This window comes from Solenopsis invicta, chromosome 3 (genome assembly GCF_016802725.1).
Source record: "Solenopsis invicta isolate M01_SB chromosome 3, UNIL_Sinv_3.0, whole genome shotgun sequence".
NCBI lineage: Eukaryota > Metazoa > Arthropoda > Insecta > Hymenoptera > Formicidae > Solenopsis > Solenopsis invicta.
The window spans coordinates 12196053-12218915 of record NC_052666.1 but is presented as its reverse complement, the minus strand read 5'-3'; the positions used below and the strand labels follow the sequence as shown (position 1 = coordinate 12218915).

General features: G+C 32.3%; 1 protein-coding gene across 1 annotated transcript; it reads left to right on the top strand.

The window, feature by feature from the left end:
* Nucleotides 1–450: 450 nt before the first annotated feature.
* LOC120357402 lies at nucleotides 451–2576 on the top strand. The gene is made up of 5 exons (XM_039447589.1): nucleotides 451–606; nucleotides 798–1017; nucleotides 2011–2124; nucleotides 2216–2504; nucleotides 2570–2576. Exons 1-5 carry the CDS (start codon nucleotides 451–453, stop codon nucleotides 2574–2576), a joined length of 786 nt encoding a protein of 261 aa, XP_039303523.1.
* Nucleotides 2577–22863: the final 20287 nt, after the last annotated feature.

Below are 22863 nucleotides of genomic sequence, written 5' to 3'. Positions count from 1 at the left end.
TCGGTGAGTCCCCTCGCCTCTCACCATCGGGGTGCTTTATTTCGGTGAGTCCCCTCGCTTCTCACCATCGGGGTGCTTTATTTCGGTGAATCCCCTCGCCTCTCACTATTCAATTACAATAAATGCTCGAAATGATGACCTTCCATTTCGATGCATTTATTAACTCGACCTTGGAATGCTTGTACACATGTAGAAAGTGTATCTGGCGTTATTTGTGCGCAAGCATATCTAATACGTTCCATCATGTTTTCTCGAGTATTTGGTACTTCTGTATACACTTTTTCTTTAAGGTAACCCCACAAAAAGAAATCTGGTGACGTCAGGTCTGGCAATCTGGCAGGCCAATTTACCGGACCACCTCTACCGATCCAGCAATCATTGTAATTACGATTTAACACTTCTCGTACTATTAATGAATAATGTGCTGGACAACCATCATGCTGGAACCACATGTTCTGTCGCACTGCGAAAGGTACATCTTCCAACAGAATCGGTAGTTCCTCTTGCAATAAGTTACGGTATTTTTCTCCGTTCAATGTACCTTCAATAAATACGGGACCGATTAGTTTGTCACCTATGATTCCGCAACAAACGTTAACGGAAAAAGTACCACAGCATTTTACATCTAACATGATGAAGTAAACTGTAATATTTATGAAATATTGCCATCTAAACAATTTTAACTTCTGTTATTGCTCCCCACAATAATAACTTTTGGAAATCTGCCCAAGTTTTTTATATATCTTCTTTATATGTCATATCTACGAATGTAATATTATAACAATTAAATCTTGCAGATTCATCTTGGATATGGCGAATACTTGCCTAAAACTTCATATGTCGCAGCTACTTGCGATTGCAGAAGGTCCGCAATTTTTGTTCGGCAAATCGCGATTTGTCTGTTTTCTTTGGAAACGCTTTTAAATAGCACTGTAACAGGCAAAGGAAGCAACCGAAACAAGAATTCTAATCAGCCGAAAAATGCCTTAGATTGCAACAAAATTTTAGCAATTAAAGGTAATTCATGTGTAATTTCATATTATCTCATCAATGATGTCTTCCTCTTTTATCATTGCTTTTCTTATTATTAGACGACGAATAAAATATATCATAAAACAGTCAACCCTTAACATTTTTTACAACCACAACGATAGAGATTTTAATTTTTTGCTAAAATTGCAACCGGTGTTGTACAAAGTAGTCATATTCATATGTACGAAGATAAATGTAATTCTCTTTAACGTTAGAAACTATATCAATGCTTTTAAATATATCTGTCTAATTATATGCGATAATAAAAAAAAAACACCGGTCTAAACATTTCTACTGGAGACAATTGTTCTAAAGCAAAGGCTGCAACTTAAAAAAATGAAAACATACAAAGTTTTCTAATTTTATCATTGCATATTTTGCATTATTTTACAATTTATTTAGAAGTTTTGTTTGTTGAAGTCGCTATTAGTCTTCAAAATAACATTGTCTAAGGGTAACATAAGACATGTTTTTTGAAGACCAATAGCAATTTAAACAAACAATTAAAATTTCCATATAATTTGTAAAATATTGCAAAATACACAATAATAAAATTAGTAAACGTTTGTACCTACGTTTTTACTTTTTGAGACAGTTAGAGTTGAGTTGAGTTGAGTTGCAGCTTTAGTTGTGTTGACGGGGCCCTTCGTTCTAAAACGAATGTCTCCAACAAAAATTAAAAAATATTCAGTGTATCTTTTATTTTTGGCAAATTGCCGTAATGAAGCAAACATTTGAAAGCACCAATTTCTAATTAATATTCAAGAGAATCAAAATTATTTACACAGATAAATATGGACACTTTGTACAATAGCGATTGCAACTTCAATAAAACATTGAAATTTCAATGTTATTGTTGTAAAAAAAGTAAAGGGCTGATTGTTTGGGAGTAAATTTTATTCTTTGCCTAACAATATAATAACATTTTATTTTGTAATTCTCTTTGATAATATACTATTAAACTCTTTTTTTCTTTAGCAATATACTATCATTACTTAACAGTTGAAAAAAAAATCCCACCAGCACAGGCGGACAAATTGGTGGAAAAAACTAGAAACATTTTAGCTAAACTTATATCTTCCTTAAAAGATTGTAAGCAATTTTGTTTCAAAATGCGACTATAGTTACAACTTCTTTATTGAGATATTCATACCGACATATTTAAAATATAAACATTTTTCAGCGCATACATGTACTGCAGAAAAAGAAACCGATGCAATAGATGAGGAGGTTCTTAATTCAGAAGAACCGGACATCGAACCAAATATTGATGATGACATGATTGATATTGAACAAAATATTGAATCGAATATTGAACGGGACACTGAATCAAACATCGACTTCTCGATCGACCCGTTAAGAATGGAAGAAGCAGCACAAGTGCCTAATGAGGAAACATCTTCGTTGAATGAAAATAACAGCGATCCGGACTTCAATGTCCTTTTCCCACCCGAGCCATCAAGTAATGATGGGTACAAATAAATATAATACTTATTTTTCGAAATCGCTCATATTCATCACAATTTCTTTTTTCCAGATTCTGATTAAAGGTGAAGGTTTTTGGACATTTTAATATAAAATAAAAATGTTTATATCTATTTCTTATAAATATTAAGTGTTTTTATTTAACATTTTATTTTTAGATTTCTTATTTTTACAAATTTCTTTTGTTTAAATTTGATTTTTTATTTTTTGTTTGATTATAATTTTTAACCGAAAGTTCTTTATTAATACTTATGTATTAAGATACTATAAAGTATATTAATTATATAGTAAATAAAAAATAAACGTTTATCTACAAGCTTTAAAATTTATTATCCTTTCCTATTTTCCTTTCCTTTCCTATATGTGTGTGTGTGTGTGTGTGTGTGCGTGCGTGTGCGTGTGTATGTGTTTGATCATTACGGGAGGCATTTAAAACAATTTCCTAAACCATCTAATGCCATGCAATTCCATAACCTTTACGGATTCCATAGGATTGGATGGAATTGAAAATTTCTCTTTTGGATTCCATGGGATTGGACCATCTCATTTCGAATTCCATCTAATTTCATCTAATTCTGCCAAAAAAGGGATTCAAAGGTATTAAAAAATTTTAATATCTTTTAATCTTTTTTCGTTTGCTGGGAAGTGTAAATATTGTAGTCAACATGTTAGTATCACTGGTGGTTCTATTGAAAATTTGACAAGACACTTGAAAACCAAACACCCTACAATAAATTTCGATAATAAGAAAATTAACAAAGATAATGCAAGAATTAATGAAGATGTCAATGATGACAATGATAATATAGTGTGTAATTCTAATATTCAAGAAGTAGTAGGAATAACCAATTCGAATATTGCCACGACTTCGAGCAAAACAAATACACAATTAAATATTAAAGATTTTTTTTTTGTCAAACCCGTCGCATTATGTAAATAAAAACAATGTGATGAACAATTGATAAAAATGATTATAAAAGAGTTCCATCCATTTTCAATTGTGGAAGACCCCATTTATTAAATTTGTTAAATTGCTTTGTCCAGGTTATTCTCTACCAACACGAAAAACTGTATCTAATAATTTATTACAACAATTATATTTATCAAATTTAGAAAAAGTTAAAATCAACTTTAAAGAAGCTAATGCAGTTTGTCTTACAACAGACTCTTGGACATCTATAAACAACGAAAGTTTTATTGCTATAACAGCTCATTATCTTGATTCTAAAATGAAATTAACGTTAATATTATTAGAATGCTTATTGTTTCACAACAGGTACACGGCAGAAAATATATCAATTTGCTTAAAAGTTTGCGTACGAAATTTTCACTTACAAGACAAAATTGTTTGTTGCATCACCGATAATACAGCTAATGAAGTTGCCGCAATTCGACTTTGCAATTGGCGTCATTTACCGTGTTTTGCACACTCTTTAAATCTTGCATTACAACAGAGCTTAAAAGAGATTTCAAATGTAACAGTAAAAGTTAAATCTATAGTCGAATACTTCAAACGAAATGCTCATGCTCTTTCAAAATTACAATCAATTCAGGAACAAATAAAATCACCAAAATTAAAACTCAAACAAGATGTCATAACTCGATGGAATTCCATTTACGATATGCTGAACAGAATTCTACAAATTAAAGATTCCATTGTTTCAACAATAGCAGTCTTACAATGTGATGTGTCATTGTTAACAAGTCAGGAATGGTACGTTATTAAAAAGAGCTACTTAAGATATTTGAGAAGATCACGACTGAGATGAGTGCAGAAAAAAATATTACAATTTCAAAAATTATACCTCTCGTTAATGTTATAAACAAAAAAGTTAATGATTATCATATTGATAAAACTGTACCAATCGAAATAATGCAAATGATACAGAGTTTGAAGGATTAATTGAATCATCGTTTCAAATATGTAGAGGACAATAAATTGATGTGCCAAGCTACCATTCTCGATCCAAGATTTAAAAAATATGGGTTTTCTAACAAAACAAAATTTTCTTTTGCTTATGAAACATTAAAATTAAAAGTTTCCGTTGTAAAATTGAATGAGCTACAGTTTACAGATAATAATGAAACACTCCCTGAGTCCTAATCAACAAATTCAAGTATATGGGAAGATTTTGATAAAAATATTAAACGTCTTTGCGGTGCAAATAATCGTACGGCATCAGCTATTATCGAATTGTATAAGTACCTCCACGAACCACTTTTGCATCGCACAGAAGATCCATTAAAATGGTGAAAAGAGAAAAGAATGGTATACCCTCGTCTGTATCAAATAGTCACAAGAAGATTGTGTATAATGTCAACGTCTGTTCCATGTGAACGAATATTTTCTGAAGCTGGTCAAGTATTAACGCAAAGACGAAACAGATTAACTTCGTCCAAAGTTAATCAAATTATGTTTCTAAATCATAATTTATAATTTTTAACGTCTTTTACGCGCAAAAAATTTTGTAACAATATTTGTTTTCTTCTTAAAAGAATTATAGTATGTTTCATTTTCATTTTGATTTTTTTTCAAAGTTTAGTAAAATTAAATGTATCCTAACCATACATAATAATGTTTATTTTACAAGTATAAATTAATTTTATTTTGGTTTTAAGTATGTAAGTTTTTTTAATTGAAAAAATTACATTACTTTAATGTTTTATTTTCGTTTTGACTTTATTTAGTCTACCAATACAAATATTATGTGTTTAATTTTTTAACTGTAGATTACAATGTTAAATTTTTTGCAGATACAAAGAAACAATTTTATTTTGTTGCTAAGTATTTAAGTCTTTTTTAATTCAAAGAATTATAATGTTTTATTTTTGTTTGTATTGTTTGTTATGCAAATGCAATAAATACAGTAAATTAGAAAAGTCTTTTTCCTTTATTGTGATATTAACAATAATCATTCCGTTTTTCCTATAGAAAATTATTCAATACCAGTTTCCGAAAACTGTTTCAAAATTACGGAACAATAATGTATCAAATAATTTTCTACAGGAAAAACGAAGACGGCGAAACAATTGTGATTGGTTCTACGTTACGCTGTTTCACTACATGAGTTTTTATCTTGAACTCGTCCTCTATACATTCTACTTCAGTTGCCATTTTGGCAATTATCACTGGTCGGTAAAGTAGTTCAATTTGAACTAATTTGAATGAGAATTGTGAACTAGTTCATTTAGTTCCCGCAAAAGAATCGTTCATTTTACCAGTTTGTTTGCGAACTATCCATCTCTACTAAACATACATTGCCACTTTTAAATATAATATTATCAGAAAAATACAGGATCCTTTTGAATCCTTTCGCGAAACCTGTTGCACCACAGTCAAAGGTGGTTAAGCAACAATTTCCCGAAAAATGGCCGCGATAATGTTAGTACCAACGAAAATCCCGAAAGGACGTGATTTTAATTTCTATAAATTTGTAACACTGTTGAAGTAGTAAGTCCATCAGTTTGCGTAACCTTTTTGACGTATGTGCGCGCGTGTTTAAAATAAGTGTATAATCATAATAGAGTAAAATGTAAATATAAAATGTAAAAGTGTATTATTTTATTAAAATAAAACTAAATAAAAATGAAAACAAGTAAAAATATAAAGTCCGCAGTACATAATAAGAAAGAGAATATAAAGTGAAAAACAATGATAAATATTATGTGTATGTATTATGTGCTTATATCTATATGTAATTGGATAAATAATTATATATATTAGGGTGGGCCAAAAAAATCGACTATTTTTTTTTTCTCTTTATACTCCGAAAACTTGGTTGGTAGAGACCTCAAAAACATTCTCTCCAAGTATGAGCTCTTAATTTTAATAGGAAAGTCCTCCGCCTCTCAGTTTTCTATTTTTTTCTTATTATGAGGAAGAAAAATATATGCTTGGGACTAAAAAAATAAACTAGAAAAAAAGTTTAAAACATTTTCATGTTCATAGAAACTGAAATTTGTAAAAATTTCCCCGAAACTCATGAATTAAATTGAAATTGTTTGAATTATTAATCAAAAACTGTTAAAAATAGTGTGCATTGAAGTTTGACGGTGAATATCTTTTGAACAGTTAATTTAATCGACTAATCATAAGAGACCATTATTGTAGAGCAGTGAATTTCCGACAAAACCATGAGTTGCGCGTATCATAATGATTTTTTGTTAAGGAGTTATAAAATTCATAAAAAAAAAGAAATCTACCTTAGAATGATCAAACTTTAATCTTTAATAACTTCTGAACGCTGAGGTATACGAAAACATTGTAAGAGATCTTTTTTGTAGAGAATTCAATTTCCTACGAAAATATGAGACGAAATATTTTTTTTCAAATGATAGATATCGAGATATATATTTTTCTTCCTCACAATAAGAAAAAAATAGAAAACTGAGAGGCGGAGGACCTTTCTATTAAAATTAAGAGCTCATACTTGGAGAGAATGTTTTTGAAGTCTCTACCAACCAAGTTTTCGGAGTATAAAGTGAACAAAAAAATAGTCGATTTTTTTGGCCCACCCTATTATATATAGTTGAATAATTTTAATTTTTCAGTGTTTTGGCGAGTCTTAAACGTGCATTACGTGGTTTAGTACAGTTCTTCGCGCTGAAATTACTGAAATCACTGGAATCATCGTTGCAACAATTAAACAAATACGTCAACATGTCAGATAAGTAGCTAATATTCATATAAAATAAAAGATGAGGTATGATTTATCTTTTTCAGTTTTCCAACTCTTCACGTAACGTGCTCAGCAGAAATATTAATATCTGGGAGAACATTTCTCTACGAGTTAAGGTTAGGATCTGACTAAAATAAAAAATATTGAAAAATCAATTGAAAAATGTAAAAAAAAATTGTTTTGGACAAATTCCAAAACATCTAAACGATTTGGGAACAATGTTAAGAAATAATGATCATTTGAAACAGTTAATTGGAATAGATGCAACGCATCCATTCACTATAGAAAATGTCATTACAGATAATGGCATTAAGCTGTATTTTTATTGACAAATACATTATAAATTATTTAAATCAAATTAATAACAATATGATTATATTTGTCGATGGGACGTTTGCAACGGTGCCTCAATTAAAAAATAATAATTGTCAATTGTGGACAATTGTTATTAAATATAATGACAGAGTGAATAAAACAATTTAGAACTGTATTCTTTAAATTAATTTATATTATTGTAAAAGGTATTTTACATAAGTATAATGAGCATTGAATTTAATTTTTTTCAATTGTTTAAACATTTGCAATTGTTTACGCATTAATAGAAGGTCGCACTATCAAGGATTACAAATTCGTTTTAGAAAAAGTAACCAAATCAATTCAGATTAAACCCACTAAAATAATATCAGATTTCGAAAAAACAGAACGAAACGCGCTGCAGGCAGTATTTCCTGACGCTAAAATTATCGGATGTTTTTTCTATTACAGCCAGGCCAAAAGATGACAACGCACACAATAATATGTACATTTTCCTTATATTGCTTTCTTATTACAGGCACTGCTACGTAATGTGGAAAAACATAAAATAATAAAAAGCGATAGAGAAATGGGAACGGGCGCTACAAAATTATTAACTTCTTTGGCTTTATTGCCTGAAAGATCAATAGAAGATGGCTTTTATATGATTTGTGATATTATTTTTAATAACTCTAAGTCTTTAGAGTCATTTTTTAGATATTATAAGGAAACCTGAATAAATGGTTTCAATACAAATTCATTCTGCGTATATAGAAAAGTAAATTGAACAAATAATATATCCGAACGACACAATCGGGAACTAAAGGAAAGTCTTGAGAAACATACAACAATCGTCGCATTTTTAGGTAAACACTCTGTTGCATTTATTTCTAGAGTATTCTTACAATTCAATCGTTTTTATACCGTAATATTATTTAGAGCGAATTTAACAGAGCACCAGAAAAGCATCCACAGTATAATAAGACACCCAACATTTTGAGCAAGAACAGGGAGCTCTTTAAAAGCTAAAGAATTAGAGTTACAAAAAAATTTGGCAAATAATAGAGAAAAATAGCGGTGATTTAAACTTGTTGGAAATTTTATATAAATTATCAAAATTAATAGGAAAATAAATTCATAAATATGTTCTTGATATTCTCTTTTTAGTTTTCCTTGTTCCACGAGCTTGCAAATCCTTGATTTCTCATGGCTCTTGTTTTTTATTTCCAATATACGAGGGCGGTCCGATAAGTACTTAGTCTCACCTCCCGATGGTGCTGGTATCGTAAGATAGATTTACTATCGTGTAGTACATTCTCGTAGACAGCTACTGTCAAAACTTTAGGCGAATTGGACTTGTAGTTTTGTTTTGACCGCGTGGGGAAGCGGGTGTGTCCGTGAATTTTAGAAAAATGGAAAAAGAGCAATATCGATCGGTGATTCGATTCTTGTTTTTGGAAGGAAAATCGCACAGCAAAATCAAAGAGCGCTTAGATGCTGTGTACGGTGACTCTTCTCCTTCGATGGCGACCGTCAAAAATTGGTTTAACGAGTTTCAACGTGGTCGCACGTCGGTTTTTGATGAGCCACGCCCAGGTGCTCCGAAAATGGCTACCACGGAGGATAACGTGACAAAAATCCACGATCTCGTATTGGCAGACCGCCGATTGAAGGTACGCGAGATAGCTGAAATAGTAGGCATTTCAAAAGACCACGTGGTTTTCATATCCTGCATGAAATTTTGGGCATGAGAAAGCTGTCGGCGCGATGGGTGCCGCGTTTGCTCACTCCGCACAACAAGCGCAATCGTGAGACCACTTCAGAGCAGTGTTTGACGCTGTTTAAGCGCAATCTGAAGGAGTTTCTGCGTCGTTTCGTGACCGTCGACGAAACATGGATTCACTGGTACACACCAAAGACCAAGGAACAGTTGAAACTTTACCCAGCGAACGTGCTCCGAAGAAGGCGAAGACTGTCCTATCGGCCGGAAAGGTGATGGCCACTGTTTTTTGGGATTCACAAGGTGTGATCTACATGGACTACCTGGAGAAGGGCAAAACGGTCACAAAGCTCTATTATGCCAAATTATTGGGCCGATTCGACGCCGAATTGCAGAAAAAACGGCCCCATGTGGCGAAGAAAAAAGTACTCTTCCACCATGACAATGCACCGGCTCACACCTCCGCCGTCGCCACGGCCAAATTGGTCGAATTGCACTACGAACTGCTGCCCCATCCACCGTATTCTCCAGATTTGACCCTGTGCGACTTTTTTTTGTTTCCAAACTTGAAAAAGTCACTCGCCGGGCAGAAATTTGAATCAAATGAGGTCATCGCTGCCACGGAGGCCTACTTTGCAAACCTCGAGAAAACGTATTTTTCAGAGGGGTTAAAGAAGTTGGAGCATCGCTGGGTCAAGTGTATCGAGCTAAAAGGAGACTAAGTTGGGAAAGAAATCGCTACTTTTCCAAAATTTTCGTTTTTCTTTTGTATGCTAAGTACTTTTCGGAATGCCCTCGTATATAGGTTTAATGATTGATCTCGTTACAGTAGACAACAAATCCTTTTTGCTGAAAAATAAGAAAAAAATTAGTTATTTCTTAAATTTGTGTAAAATTTTTTCACTAGGAGAAAATGATGGTGATTTTATCAGTTTTACAAACCTGTTCTTGTCAATCTGTTGTCACACTGCTAATGAGAGATATTTGACTACCCTGATATTGATGTTAGGATGTAATTTCAACTTTCGCTAGGACACACTCCAGGCCACAGTAGTCTCAGAATTTGCTAATTTTAATTCGCAGAGAAATGTTCTCCCAGATATTAATATTTCTGCTGAGCACGTTACGTAAAGAGTTGAAAAAAATAAATCAAAGGAAAGAATCGGTTCAACAACATCTACAATTACAGACGGCACATAGATATCTCATCTTTTATTTTATATGAATATTAGCTACTTATCTGACATGTTGACGTATTTGTTTAATTGTTGCAGTAATAATTCCAGTAATTTCAGTAATTTCAGCGCAAAGAACTATACTAAACCACGTAATGCACGTTTGTTAAGACTCGCCAAAACAGTGAAAAATTAAAATTATTCAACTATATATAATATATATATAATTATTTATCCAATTACATATAGATATAAGCACATAATACATACACATAATATTTATCATTGTTTTTCACTTTATATTCTCTTTCTTATTATGTCCTGCGCACTTTATATTTTTACTTGCTGTCATTTTTATTTAGCTTTATTTTAATATAATAATACGCTTTTACATTTTATATTTACATTTTAGTCTATTATAGTTATACAACACTTATTTTAAACTCGCGCGCACTGCATTTTTACTTGAAACATCCAACATATATTGCGTAGCAGAGGTGTATGCACGTGCACATGTTTCTGAATTTATGCAATATATACTATTACCTTAAGTTATGTTCCAAAACGTTTGTCCTGATTGTGAGAAAAATTCAACTCAAAATATAAATAAATAATAACATATATTATATCGCGTAAAATTTTTCTCTGAAAAAATGTTTTGAAACGTAACCTGAATAAGCTTTCTACAACAAGCTGTAAGTAATAAATCAGAAGTCAGAAGCTAGTTATAACGAGTTTTTAGTGCGTCATAAGATAATCATAAGTCAGTAGTCAGTGACAGAACAGAGATGGTCAACTTCCACATCTTACGACTTATAACTTAAATAATGTTATGACTGACCAATCAAAAAGAAATATAGAGCAGCCATTTTTAACGAAAGAACCGCTCCTAACCAAAATTGTGAGCAAGCAAGTGCCCGAGAGCGACCGAGCAAGGCAGTTCGCAACGATAGTTAGCAGAAGACGTCTCGCGTGCGCGGTCCTAATCGTTTGATAACGGAAATTATCTCTCGTGAGTCTTGTGCTAATTTCCTTAGTGACGACGTCAATTAAAAAAAAGTGTTATTGAAATCAAATAATTGAAAATGAAATCTATATATTTCGATGACCTCATTAAGCTTGTTGAAATAAATTGTTGTCTTTATGATAAAAAAGTTCGAGAATTCAAGACTGCCAATAAAAATGTATACCCAGTGAGAAATAGTATATCAAATCGACATCAACTTGATGTCGATTTGATATCGAAATGTGATATCGATCCTCACATCGATTTCGATATTCAGGTGGTCACAGTTTTGATCACCGACATCGAATCGATGTCAATTCAACATCAATCATCGATATCGTATTGACGTCGAATCGATGTCAATTCAACAAAATGTTTCATTGTACTCGCCAGGTATCGATCATGTAACTTTCCCTAGGGCGGAAAGGTGAAATCTTTCGCTATTGAAGTTAATGGCAAAATTTTTCACTTTTTACCTTTTCGCTCTAAGGAAAGTTACATGATCACTACCCAAAAAATAATAATGAAATTGACATTAATTCGACGCTGAAATCATAAATATTCTAAGTAACAAGCTGACGTAGTTTATCGTCGTTTTTGACGTCAAAATATCGACAAATAACGTTAACTAACCATCAGGTATACTTTACCAATTACAGATTAAATTAGCAGGGTGTACGGTCAACGAAAAAAAGGTTGCAGCACACAATACATTTTTGTTGCAGTTTTATTAGATAACATAAATATTATATGTATTATATTTTCCTGCGCCTCCTCTACTTATAATGAAACAATACTGCTATTATCATCACTATAATAAGCACTTGCAACTTCAGTATCTACAGTATCTACTTCACTTCTTGATAGATTCAATTCACGGTCAATGTATTCAACATTATTCTGTTCATTCTGATTTTCGTGAACAATACTATCACCTTCAGATGATTGATTACAAAATGAAGTACTTTCTTTATCGTCAGTACTATTACTGTCAGTGAAATATCGCTGTGTCACAACAGCATTAATTCTTTCCAATCTAAGGCGCTTTGTAACAACCTTGCGTACTTTTCGATTTAATGACCTCTTAAAAGCTTGTTTCATGTTTAGGAAGGAAAAAAGTTACAATATTAAAAACTAGCCGCAGATGCGTTGGCACAATGACATTCGAAGGCATGCGGGGCCAAACTGGTTACGGTTCGAACGAGAGAGGGAGACATGGAGAGAAATGGAAGAAAGCAGAAGTAGATTGCGTAAAGGCTGCGATGATGATTGGAAAATTAGGTCATGATATATTTCGTTAATTGTCCTCTATAAGTATTAACTGATTCCTGATAATATTCATATTCATAAAATTTCATTGTATTTTGATAATAATTTATTGAATTTAATTTATTCAATCAATTATTCGTAGAGAAGGAGGTATTATGGCTATTGTGAACAGAACAACTGCCCCTATTATTTCTATTATTAGGTAACAAAATCTAACAAGTGCTTATAGAATTATTCATTTAATAGTCCGCCGTTTTTTTTGTGTGGCTCTAATATATCAATACATAAAGCTTACAATTGTTATAAGGCATTTTTACTTTTGAGCACTTCAACATTTTTTTAAGGTACATTCCAGCACATAATTACATATACTTCCTCATTGTTTTTAAACTTGAGCACGTTATCACACGAATGTATGTAAACTCAAATGTTTCTTGTGTTATTTTACTTTTTATTCGGTTGTATACATTTCAGGTTATGCAAAGTTAAACAATGACATGAGATTTTGTTAATATGGCTTTTTAAAAGAAATTTTCATACAAAAATATTTTTTTAGATAAATTGATTGTCACTCTAAAAGTCTGCGTTCAGAAACATTACAGATATTATTTTATCCTTGTTATTTAACGTTAAATATTATCTCGAACGAGGGGCCATTCACTCAGCTATTGGATGTACACGTGATTATAAAGTACAGTTGATTACAACTACTAAAGTGATTTTATACGACTGTGTGAAATCGATTGTGATCACAGCTGATTTCATTGTGATTACAAATGATATCACAGTGATTACAAATGATATCATTGTGATTGCAGTGATTACAAATGATTTTATTGTGATTGCAAATGATTTCAATAGTATTACTTGTTATTATTGCTAATTTCAATGTAAATATTGTTACAATCATTAATTAATGCTTTAAATAATTTTAATATGATTGATTAGATTTTATTTAACTTTTAAAGCAACATGCTAATTCTTTAAAAAGTTTAAAATAATAATATATATAATATTATACGAGTATTTATTAAATGTACATCATGAAAAAGTAAGAAAATAAAAAGTATTTTATAGTATTCATATTTAATTCACAAAGTAGCTTGTTATAATAATCATAAAAAAGTTATAAAAGTATAATATCATAACAAAGTTATAAAAGTATGATATAATAATTATAAATACTTTTTTATCTTTTCAAAAACATCATGGCTTAGCCTTAAGTTTTAATCAGTCATGCATGGAGCTGAAATAGTTATAATATATTGTTTAACATCTATGTACCCTTGTATTTCCATTTGCACTGGATTTAAGCATTCTTCCTTATTATCTACAGAGTACCAATGGCACAGTGCTCCCACAATATTTTTATTGCCTTTAATTCGCGCAGTGTTACTGGAGTATTCTCTTGCCTTCCAGAATTTTTTTTCCATATAGGCAAATCCAAGGACAAAACTTATTAAGCATTTTTTTATTTTAATATTTTTAAATAAGCACCAGTCTCCAATCTGTATTTCCTCGCGAGTTTCACAAAAATTAAGACCAGATGTCTTTCGAGTCATCAAACGATACTTCGAAAATTCGCATTCTCTTACACGCTGTAATCTATCACTGCTTAAATTACAATTATTTCGGTTTAATAACATATGGAAGATTTCCGAACAACAATCTCGTTATTCTGTCCATCTTTTACAATGGTAAAAGGACTGTCAGGTTTAATGTCAGTTTTATTTTTATTGTAACCACGAAGGTTCAACGATCCTTCAATACACGATAAAATAGTCAAATCTTCTAATAAGTTAAAATCATCAGATTCATTGTCCAGCATACTTTGCGCATCAGAATTGTGATTAGAAGTCTGATCTCGAAACTTACCTATCAAATTACGTCTTCATACGTTGTATGCTTATACAGCATAAACGTTCCCCGCACTAATCGTCTTTATTTCGATAAAAATGCTTTTTAAATGCTTTTAAATGCTTTTTAAATTACGTCGAATTACACACAAGCTTTTCCTGGCTTTTCTGGTACGAAAGTAGCACAAGATCTATTGTTGATTGCTTGACAGTCAATAAATAATAAGAGTAATTTTCACCAATTCTGGTTAATCTAATCGACGGTTAAATTTAACGGCCTGTTCTTACTATTATTATGCCTATGGAACTTTCTCGTGTCTGTCTGACACCCGATGTGCGCGAAGTGCCTATGCGCACACGCATAAGCGTCTCGTGGTCGCATGTTACCAAGACTGATTTCGTTCTGATTTCAAACGACTCGCAATGATTTCATGCGATTTCTCACTTATTTTTCTTTGATTACACTGATTACGCTTTTAATTTCATTTAAATGATTTCAAAATATATTGCAAGATTACACGTGATTACGAATTGATTTCACTATTGATTACACGTTATTACAAATTAGGTGTACACCTGATTTCATTAGTGAATGGCCCCTCGATCTCTAATGATATCTTTAATGTTTCTGAACGCATGAAAATTTTAAACAATGGAAAATAAAAAATCGAGTAAAAAATATATAACTTTATAACAAAATATTGTTTTTTAAACTAAACTATTTTTTGAATTGATTTTGGATTATCTATATTATTACCACATTTCCTCTTCCACCGATTATGTTATGCGTTACATTTTTATAAATCACATACTAAGTAAATACTTCATTATTTTAAGTCTAAAATATCATAAGTAACACTTTGACAAATATAATTATTGACGTTTCAATATTAAACACTGATTATTAAAAAAGTTATTTAATAAAATAAAAATGAGTGCCATTATATTATCTCCTTTTCTACTAATTTCAAAGTATATGTATAAATCTTATATACAGGGTGTTTCAGACCACCCGTACACCCCTTTTCTCTTCGCAGGATTAGGACCAATCAAAAATATGTTCAGACGAAAGTTGTAGGGTTTCAAAAGATCTATTCAATGATCTTATCAGTTTGACCTTGGATGGCGTCGCCAAGGTCAGATCGAAATCACATTAAGTTTTTTAAATGAAACACCCTATTTTTGATTCCAGAATCTAATAGCTGGTGTCAAGACCTTTCCAAAACACTACAAGAAAGTTTATTTTCGTTGACTATTTTCCGAGTTGTGCGGCTTGAAAGTTACACTACCGCCAACACCATGTAAATAACAATATAAAATCACGCGTTACGCAGAAAGCCGTGCAGCCGACACAAAGAAAGTAAACACGCGAGCCGGGCCAACAAAAACAGATCATGAAAAATCGTGAAAGTTAGCTGTCGCGACCGTAGATAGTCACATACATATGTATGTCATAATATTATGTAATTACATTATTACTTTAACGGTAGCACACGAGCAATAACGAGCGCGGCTTTCTGCGTAACGATGTCTAACTCGTGATTTTATACATATTGTTATTTGCATAGGATGTAGTAGAGATGTATTCACCACAACGCTATTGTGACTCAACTCAACACGAGTGACAATAACTCTCTCAAACTTGTCACCTACGTCTTCAATAACCGTCATATCAGTATCAATCGCGCAACAAAAATCCGACCCTCTTTATTAGTCTAGGTTTATTTAGCCATGTCCTATTCCAATGAAGAAGCATATGATATGCTGCTAATTTTAGGTGAGTGTCGAGGTACATTCATTGCAGCGGAAAGATTGTGGCGGGAACGTTATCCTGATCGGACTCCTCACTCGCGAAATGTTTTTTCACGTTTGGCTAAACGAATCAAAATTAAAGGTGTCGTTCAGCCTCAACATAACAAAGGTACACAAATTCGTCGTCCGATTATGGATGAAAGAACAGTGGAAATTCTTGCATCGACAGAATTGAACCCTTATGATTCTTTAAGATGACGAGAACAAGATTCTGGTGTTAGTAAAATCAGTGTTTGGCGCATTCTAAAAAATAACAAATTTCACCCTTACAGAATGTCTGTTCATCAAGCGTTGAATTATAGCGATATTAGACAGAGACTTGTATTTTGCAACTTTATAAGACAGCAACCACTTGATTTCCACTTGAAAATTTTATTTTCTGACGAATGTACACTTAAAAGTGATGGATCTGTTAATACTTGGAACTCTCGTTATTGGGGACAAAATAATCCTCACTGGTTGAGAGAAGTAGATCATCAAACCATTTGGAAAGTCAATGTTTGGTGTGGAATTATTGGAAGTCAAATCATAGGTCCTGTTTTCTTTGACGAAAATCTAAACGGTGATAGATATTCCGCCTTGATAATGACAGATCTTCCTGTCTTACTAGAAAATATTCCTCTGCAATTGCGCCTGAACATGTGGTTCCAACAAGATGCATGTCCGTCTTATACATCGAGAGTTGCTCGTGCGGCATTAAATACTATGTTCCCCGACAAGTGGATAGGCAAATACGGTCCAATCAATTATCCACCCCGATCACCAGATCTCACCGTCCTTGATTATTATTTCTGGGGAAGGATAAAAAACTTGGTCTATCATGAACGTCCGACTACGAGGGATAATATGATTCGTAGAATAAGTCAAGCAATTCGATCCTTACGTGCCGAGGAAATTCTTTGAGCAACCAATGAATTTCAAAATAGAGTTGATGCTTGCATCGCAGAGAATGGTGCTCACTTTGAACATTTAGTCGCTTAACAAAACATACACTCATTCATTCCCGAACGTGAGAGGCAAGGGGACTCACGTGAATCAAGCACCCCAAACGTGAGAGGCAACGGGACTCACGTGAATCAAGCACCCCAAACGTGAGAGGCAAGGGGACTCACGTGAATCAAGCACCCCAAACGTGAGAGGCAAGGGGACTCACGTGAGTCAAGCACCCCAATGGGATGAAATTCTCGTCACGTCCACGTCGTTCATTCTGGATAATGCTAAGCACGAGAAAATGCATACAGTCAATCTGGACATGATTGATCATCAAACATAATCAATCCAGTTAATAAACAAAAGCAGAGTACATAAAACTTTGACTCCCCTTTTCCTCCCCCATACACATACGCATGCACGTATGCACACACCCACACACAAGATTAAATCCGACTAAGTAACCACCACATGGTACATCTTGAGTAATGCTGATGCTGGCGGTAGTGTAACTTTCAAGCCGCACAACTCGGAAAGTAGTCAAAGAAAATAAACATTCTTATAGTGTTTTGGAAAGGTCTTGACACCAGCTATTAGATTCTGGAATCAAAAACAGGGTGTTCCATTTAAAAAACTTAATGTGATTTCGATCTGACCTTGGCGACGCCATCCAAGGTTAAACTGATAAGATCATTGAATAGATCTTTTGAAACCCTACAACTTTCGTCTGAACATATTTTTGATTGGTCCTAATCCTGCGAAGAGAAAAGGGGTGTACGGGTGATCTGAAACACCCTGTATAGTCGTTTTGCAATGAGTTGTTAATCGTTGATCAGATATCAGAAACGGAATTAAGTTATAATCGTGTTATAAGGTAAATACAACTGTGTTATTTGTAATTATAAACTATATTATATCATTTTAGATATAAATTTGCTACTATTAACGACTTATGACTCCCAAATAGCTATACTGTTGAATTACGACTAAAGTACTCATTGTAAAACGGCCATTAGAAATCACTTGAGAGAAACCTTTTGAGTAGAATCATGATAATAAAATTAATAATGGTAATTTTGGAAAAAATACTTACAGGCCTATCGTCCTCTGACATCGTGCACTTATATGCAGGCACACACGTTATATACTTTAGCCAGCTTCTTTTATAGCTGTGGCTATCTTTCGAAACGTACAATTTTATTTCAATTCCTTTTTTACAGGAAACAATAATCTGCAACAGAATAATAATTTCACATTAGAATAGAAAATACATAATCTTAAATATGTGCATAATAGTAACAATTATTGAAGAGATACAGAACAATCATATATTAAAAATATGTTCAAAAAGTAATAATTTAATTTATTTATTCTGTTACAATATATAATTTATGATAAAACAAGGGATTATCTGTGATATAGAGCAATATATGCAGATGCACGTGGTATACTTTAGCCAGTTTTTTATAGTTGCGACTACGTTTCGAAACTTTCTTTTTTACAGGAAACAATAATAATAGTCTGCAACAAAATAATAATTTCACATTGGAATAGAAAACACATAACTTTAAATATGTGCACAATAGTAACAATTATTGATGAGATGCAGAACAATCATATATTAAAAATATGTTCAAAAAGTAATAATTTAATTGATTTATTTTGTTATAATATATAATTTATGATAAAAAAAAAGAGGATTACCTGTATAAAGCGATGATACATGTTGTACACTTCTGCCCACTTTAGCCGGCCGCCTCGGCCGGTACCAAGATAGGGACGAAAGACGAAAAGAAGTTAGAGGAGCAGACCGCGGCGCGGCGACGCACCTTTTACTGCAACTCTCGCGAGTATCGAATTGATATCGAATCGACAACAAATGGATATTCAATAAAAACAAGGAAAAACATTAAAAATCTTGAAAGAAACATTATATTGTATTATTACTGCTACCAACAAATACAAATATCATGACATCGAAATAATCACGAAATATTTGAGATTTCGATGTTCAATAACCCGGAAAAATCACATCGATGAAATTTGATCAAATCGATATCGATTCGACATCGGTTCGATGTATCATTTCTCACGGGGTAGACTTTAATAGGTGCCGCCCTAACTAACAAAAAAACGGGTAGGTACAATTTGGGCCAGGTAAGCCTGAGGTCATGATTCTACAGTCCACGTTTTGTTCTGAGTTGTTTTTACGTTCATGACTATTATAACCGGATGCTGCGTCAGCGATCATGAATGTATTATAGTGTTAGGAAATTATATTTTGATAGCCCGCCGATGTAATCTCAGTTTTGATCGGTGAAATCTCAGAAATATTGCAAAGCTTTGAAAGAAAGCGGATCAAAGTCTTTGATATAAGTTGTAGTTTTGAAAATAAAAAGTGCTATTATTTGGCAATAAGAAAATATACTTTGTGAGCTGTTTTTCTCACGATTACAAGTAATAATAAAACTTGGTGCGAGACATTACCGTATTTCTTAATAAATGTAAGGATAGTCAACTACGGAGTGTTTGTGACAACAATTATTTTATCGGAGGCAATCACAGAAAAGTCTTAGATGTCTCCGAATCATCAAAAATACCAGATGTCTCAGAATCATAAGATATTTCAGACACTAACCACGTTAAGAATGTAGGTTAGTAGAATTAAATTTCTTTGTATTATGGTTTCGCATCCGATCTCAGCAAAGATCGTAGTCTTGGAATAGCGAGTATCTGAATTTAAATTAAATTATAAACCCTTATACTCCCTTAACTCTCCCTTATAAAAATTTTTTCACCATTTTAGCAAAAGTAATAATTTGAAATTAAAAATTAATGTAATAAATAATAGTATAAATAAATAATATTATTTTAATAATTTAAAATTAATAATTAATACTGTTCACGCTACGCGTATCTCTTCAGTTTTCCTTCGCGCCGTTTTTGCGTTCTCAAATCTTTCTGGCTTGAATGGTCCTGAGCACTGCGCCCCCCCCATTCTCGCTTGCTAACATTAGGATACTTCTTCGCCTAGTAACGTAACTCTCTTGTCTCGTCCGTCTTGTCGATGCGTGCGTGCATTCTAACAGTTATTTTTCTGTCCGTTTTTCTTTGTATGTACGTTATTCGACATTGTAAAGGTGATTAAAACTTAGTTATAACAACCATCAAGGTCTCAATCATTTTCGCTTCCCGTCACAGCACGGGTCTCAATCAGCAAATTAATACGCATACACATATGCGACGGCACAAGCCGTTACAAATACGATAATTTTTCTGTTATAATCTATTTTATAATTTAAGGAAAATGATAAAAATTTCAGGCCAGTTTTGAAATTCCAGGGGTTTTCCAGGATACATTAAATTCCAGGACAGTTCCAGGATTCATGGACATTCAAGGATCGCTGGAGACCGTGACTAAAGAGTAATCGATCTAATAGTCTTTGTTATTAATGACCCGCTATAGCTTGATTCACATTGACAGCGATAGATGGATAGACGACTAGCATATTTCAGGTTTGTCACGAATGCTGTTGCATACGTGGTTTATGTGCTGAATTAATGCGTCTCGAGTTCTGTACTGATCGAATCTCTATTTCTTGCCCATAATTCTCCACAAAGGGCCTGTATGGTGAAAATGATTTTGTTGATTTACCACCTTGAAAAAATTACATGTAATCTCTGTTCCCAACTTCTACAAAATATTTTTTTTTCAGATTTTTTGAAAAATTGCGTCACAATTAAAAAAATTAAAATAACATTTTTTTGTTAATTTTTTTCAAAAAATGAGCAGGTAAATCGTTTTTATTAGCTTTTTAACGTTTTATTTGTTTATAAAATTTCTTATTAAAATGTTTTACTGATCACAAGTTGAAAGTTAGTGATTGCTAAATTATTTTTAAAATTTTATAATTTCATAATATAAGGTTTTTATTTCATATTTATGAAAGTAAATTGTTTTTATCAGCTCTTTAACGTTTTATTCGTCTATAAAATTCCATATTGAAATGTTTTGTTGATCATAAGTTAAAAGTCAGTGATAGCTAAGTTGTTTTTCAATTTTTATAATTTCATAACATAAGGTTTTTAATTCATACATATGACATTATATGTAGACATTAATAATATTACCCTTGAGTATTAATTTAATATTACACTTAGACATTAATGAAAATATTTTTTACATTTTTTTCGGTGCAAGTTTTGATTATAAAAAAGTGAAAATAACTTTCAAACATTTTTTCCACCCTGATTTTGTTGATGGACCACCTTACAAAAATTACATGTGAATACTGTGACTGAAATCTTGTGCCTTTAGGCCTCTAAACACTAGTCTGCCGTCCTCAGCAGAAGAAAAGACCTATAATTGTAAAAAATGTAATTATTATTAGTTATCTATTTTATTAAAAATTAATTCAAACTTTTATAGAAAATTATCATATGTTAGAGAAACAAGTCATCAATCTGGCATAAACCTTCTAAAGTGGCACCCTCTTATTTTTCGGAAACTAAACATTGCACCATATTAATACTAATAAAAACCTGATTTGCTGAGATGGTTTGCTTAGATGAATCTAACTTAATTTAACTTTTATATACACTAAAAAAAACGGTTTTGCTAAAACATCTAAAAATAGATACAGTTTTGAAAATAATTTTGTTGGATCATCAAAATAATTATGTATAGGACACTCAAGCTAATTACTAGAATATTGAAATTTTTTGCAGCCTTGTTCATCATGCTTGAACATCATTCATAATTATTTCAATGGTCCAACAAAATTATTTTTAGATCTGTATGCAGCTAAAGTTTTAGATACTTCAGCAAAAAAATATAATTGAAATACTTCAGCAAAGATTAAATACTACTAAAAAGCAACGCCGGTACTGGTGACTTTTCTCTATATAAAAGACAATTTTTGTCAAGGATAATTCCAAGACATTCCAGATAAGAATCTAGGTTTTTCCAGGTCAGTTAATTTTCAATACTTAATTAATTTTTATTTATTCGCGCAATATTATATGTTTTGTATTCAAGTTAGAATTTTATATAACGGATGAATTAAAACACAAACAAATTTAGAACAATATTATTTATTGCTTTATAATGCAGTTCCACCGTTTTAATATTACATTCAATTTGTTGAGCCACTTCATTGTGAACAGCGATTGTTTTATATCTGTTTCTTCTTGCATTGTCAAAATGACACAAGAATGTCATCCTTTTGCGAATTATAGCGAAGAAACGCGTGGGAGAATAGGGTTTGTTTGAACAAGGATTAACCGCTCGTAAAGTAGCTCAACAAGTTAGGTGTAACATTAAGACGACGGAATTGTGGAAAAGAAAATTTCGCGAACTCGGTCCAGACGGATTAAAAGATCTTTGAAAGCAGAACAGAGGCCCAAGAAAGACGAGCCCAAAACAAGACGCACAAATAGTAAACGCTCTTACGGATAATCCGTTTCGTTCAGCAAAACATGTAATTCCGGCAATCAAAATCGATATATCGAAACGAACTGTTATCCGACGATTGAAGTCTGCTGGTTTAGTTTTATGTCGTCCGACCAAAAAATGTGTCCTGAATAAACGGCACCGCTAAGAACG

Bases quoted from the DNA above. Each gene is read 5' to 3' on its own strand.
- LOC120357402 (XM_039447589.1), top strand. From the start codon at position 451: ATGTTCTGTCGCACTGCGAAAGGTACATCTTCCAACAGAATCGGTAGT. The intron at 607-797 runs GTACCACAGCAT...TAAATCTTGCAG, and splicing joins AACAAACGTTAACGGAAAAA to ATTCATCTTGGATATGGCGA. The intron at 1,018-2,010 runs GTAATTCATGTG...TTTTTTCTTTAG, and splicing joins CAAAATTTTAGCAATTAAAG to CAATATACTATCATTACTTA.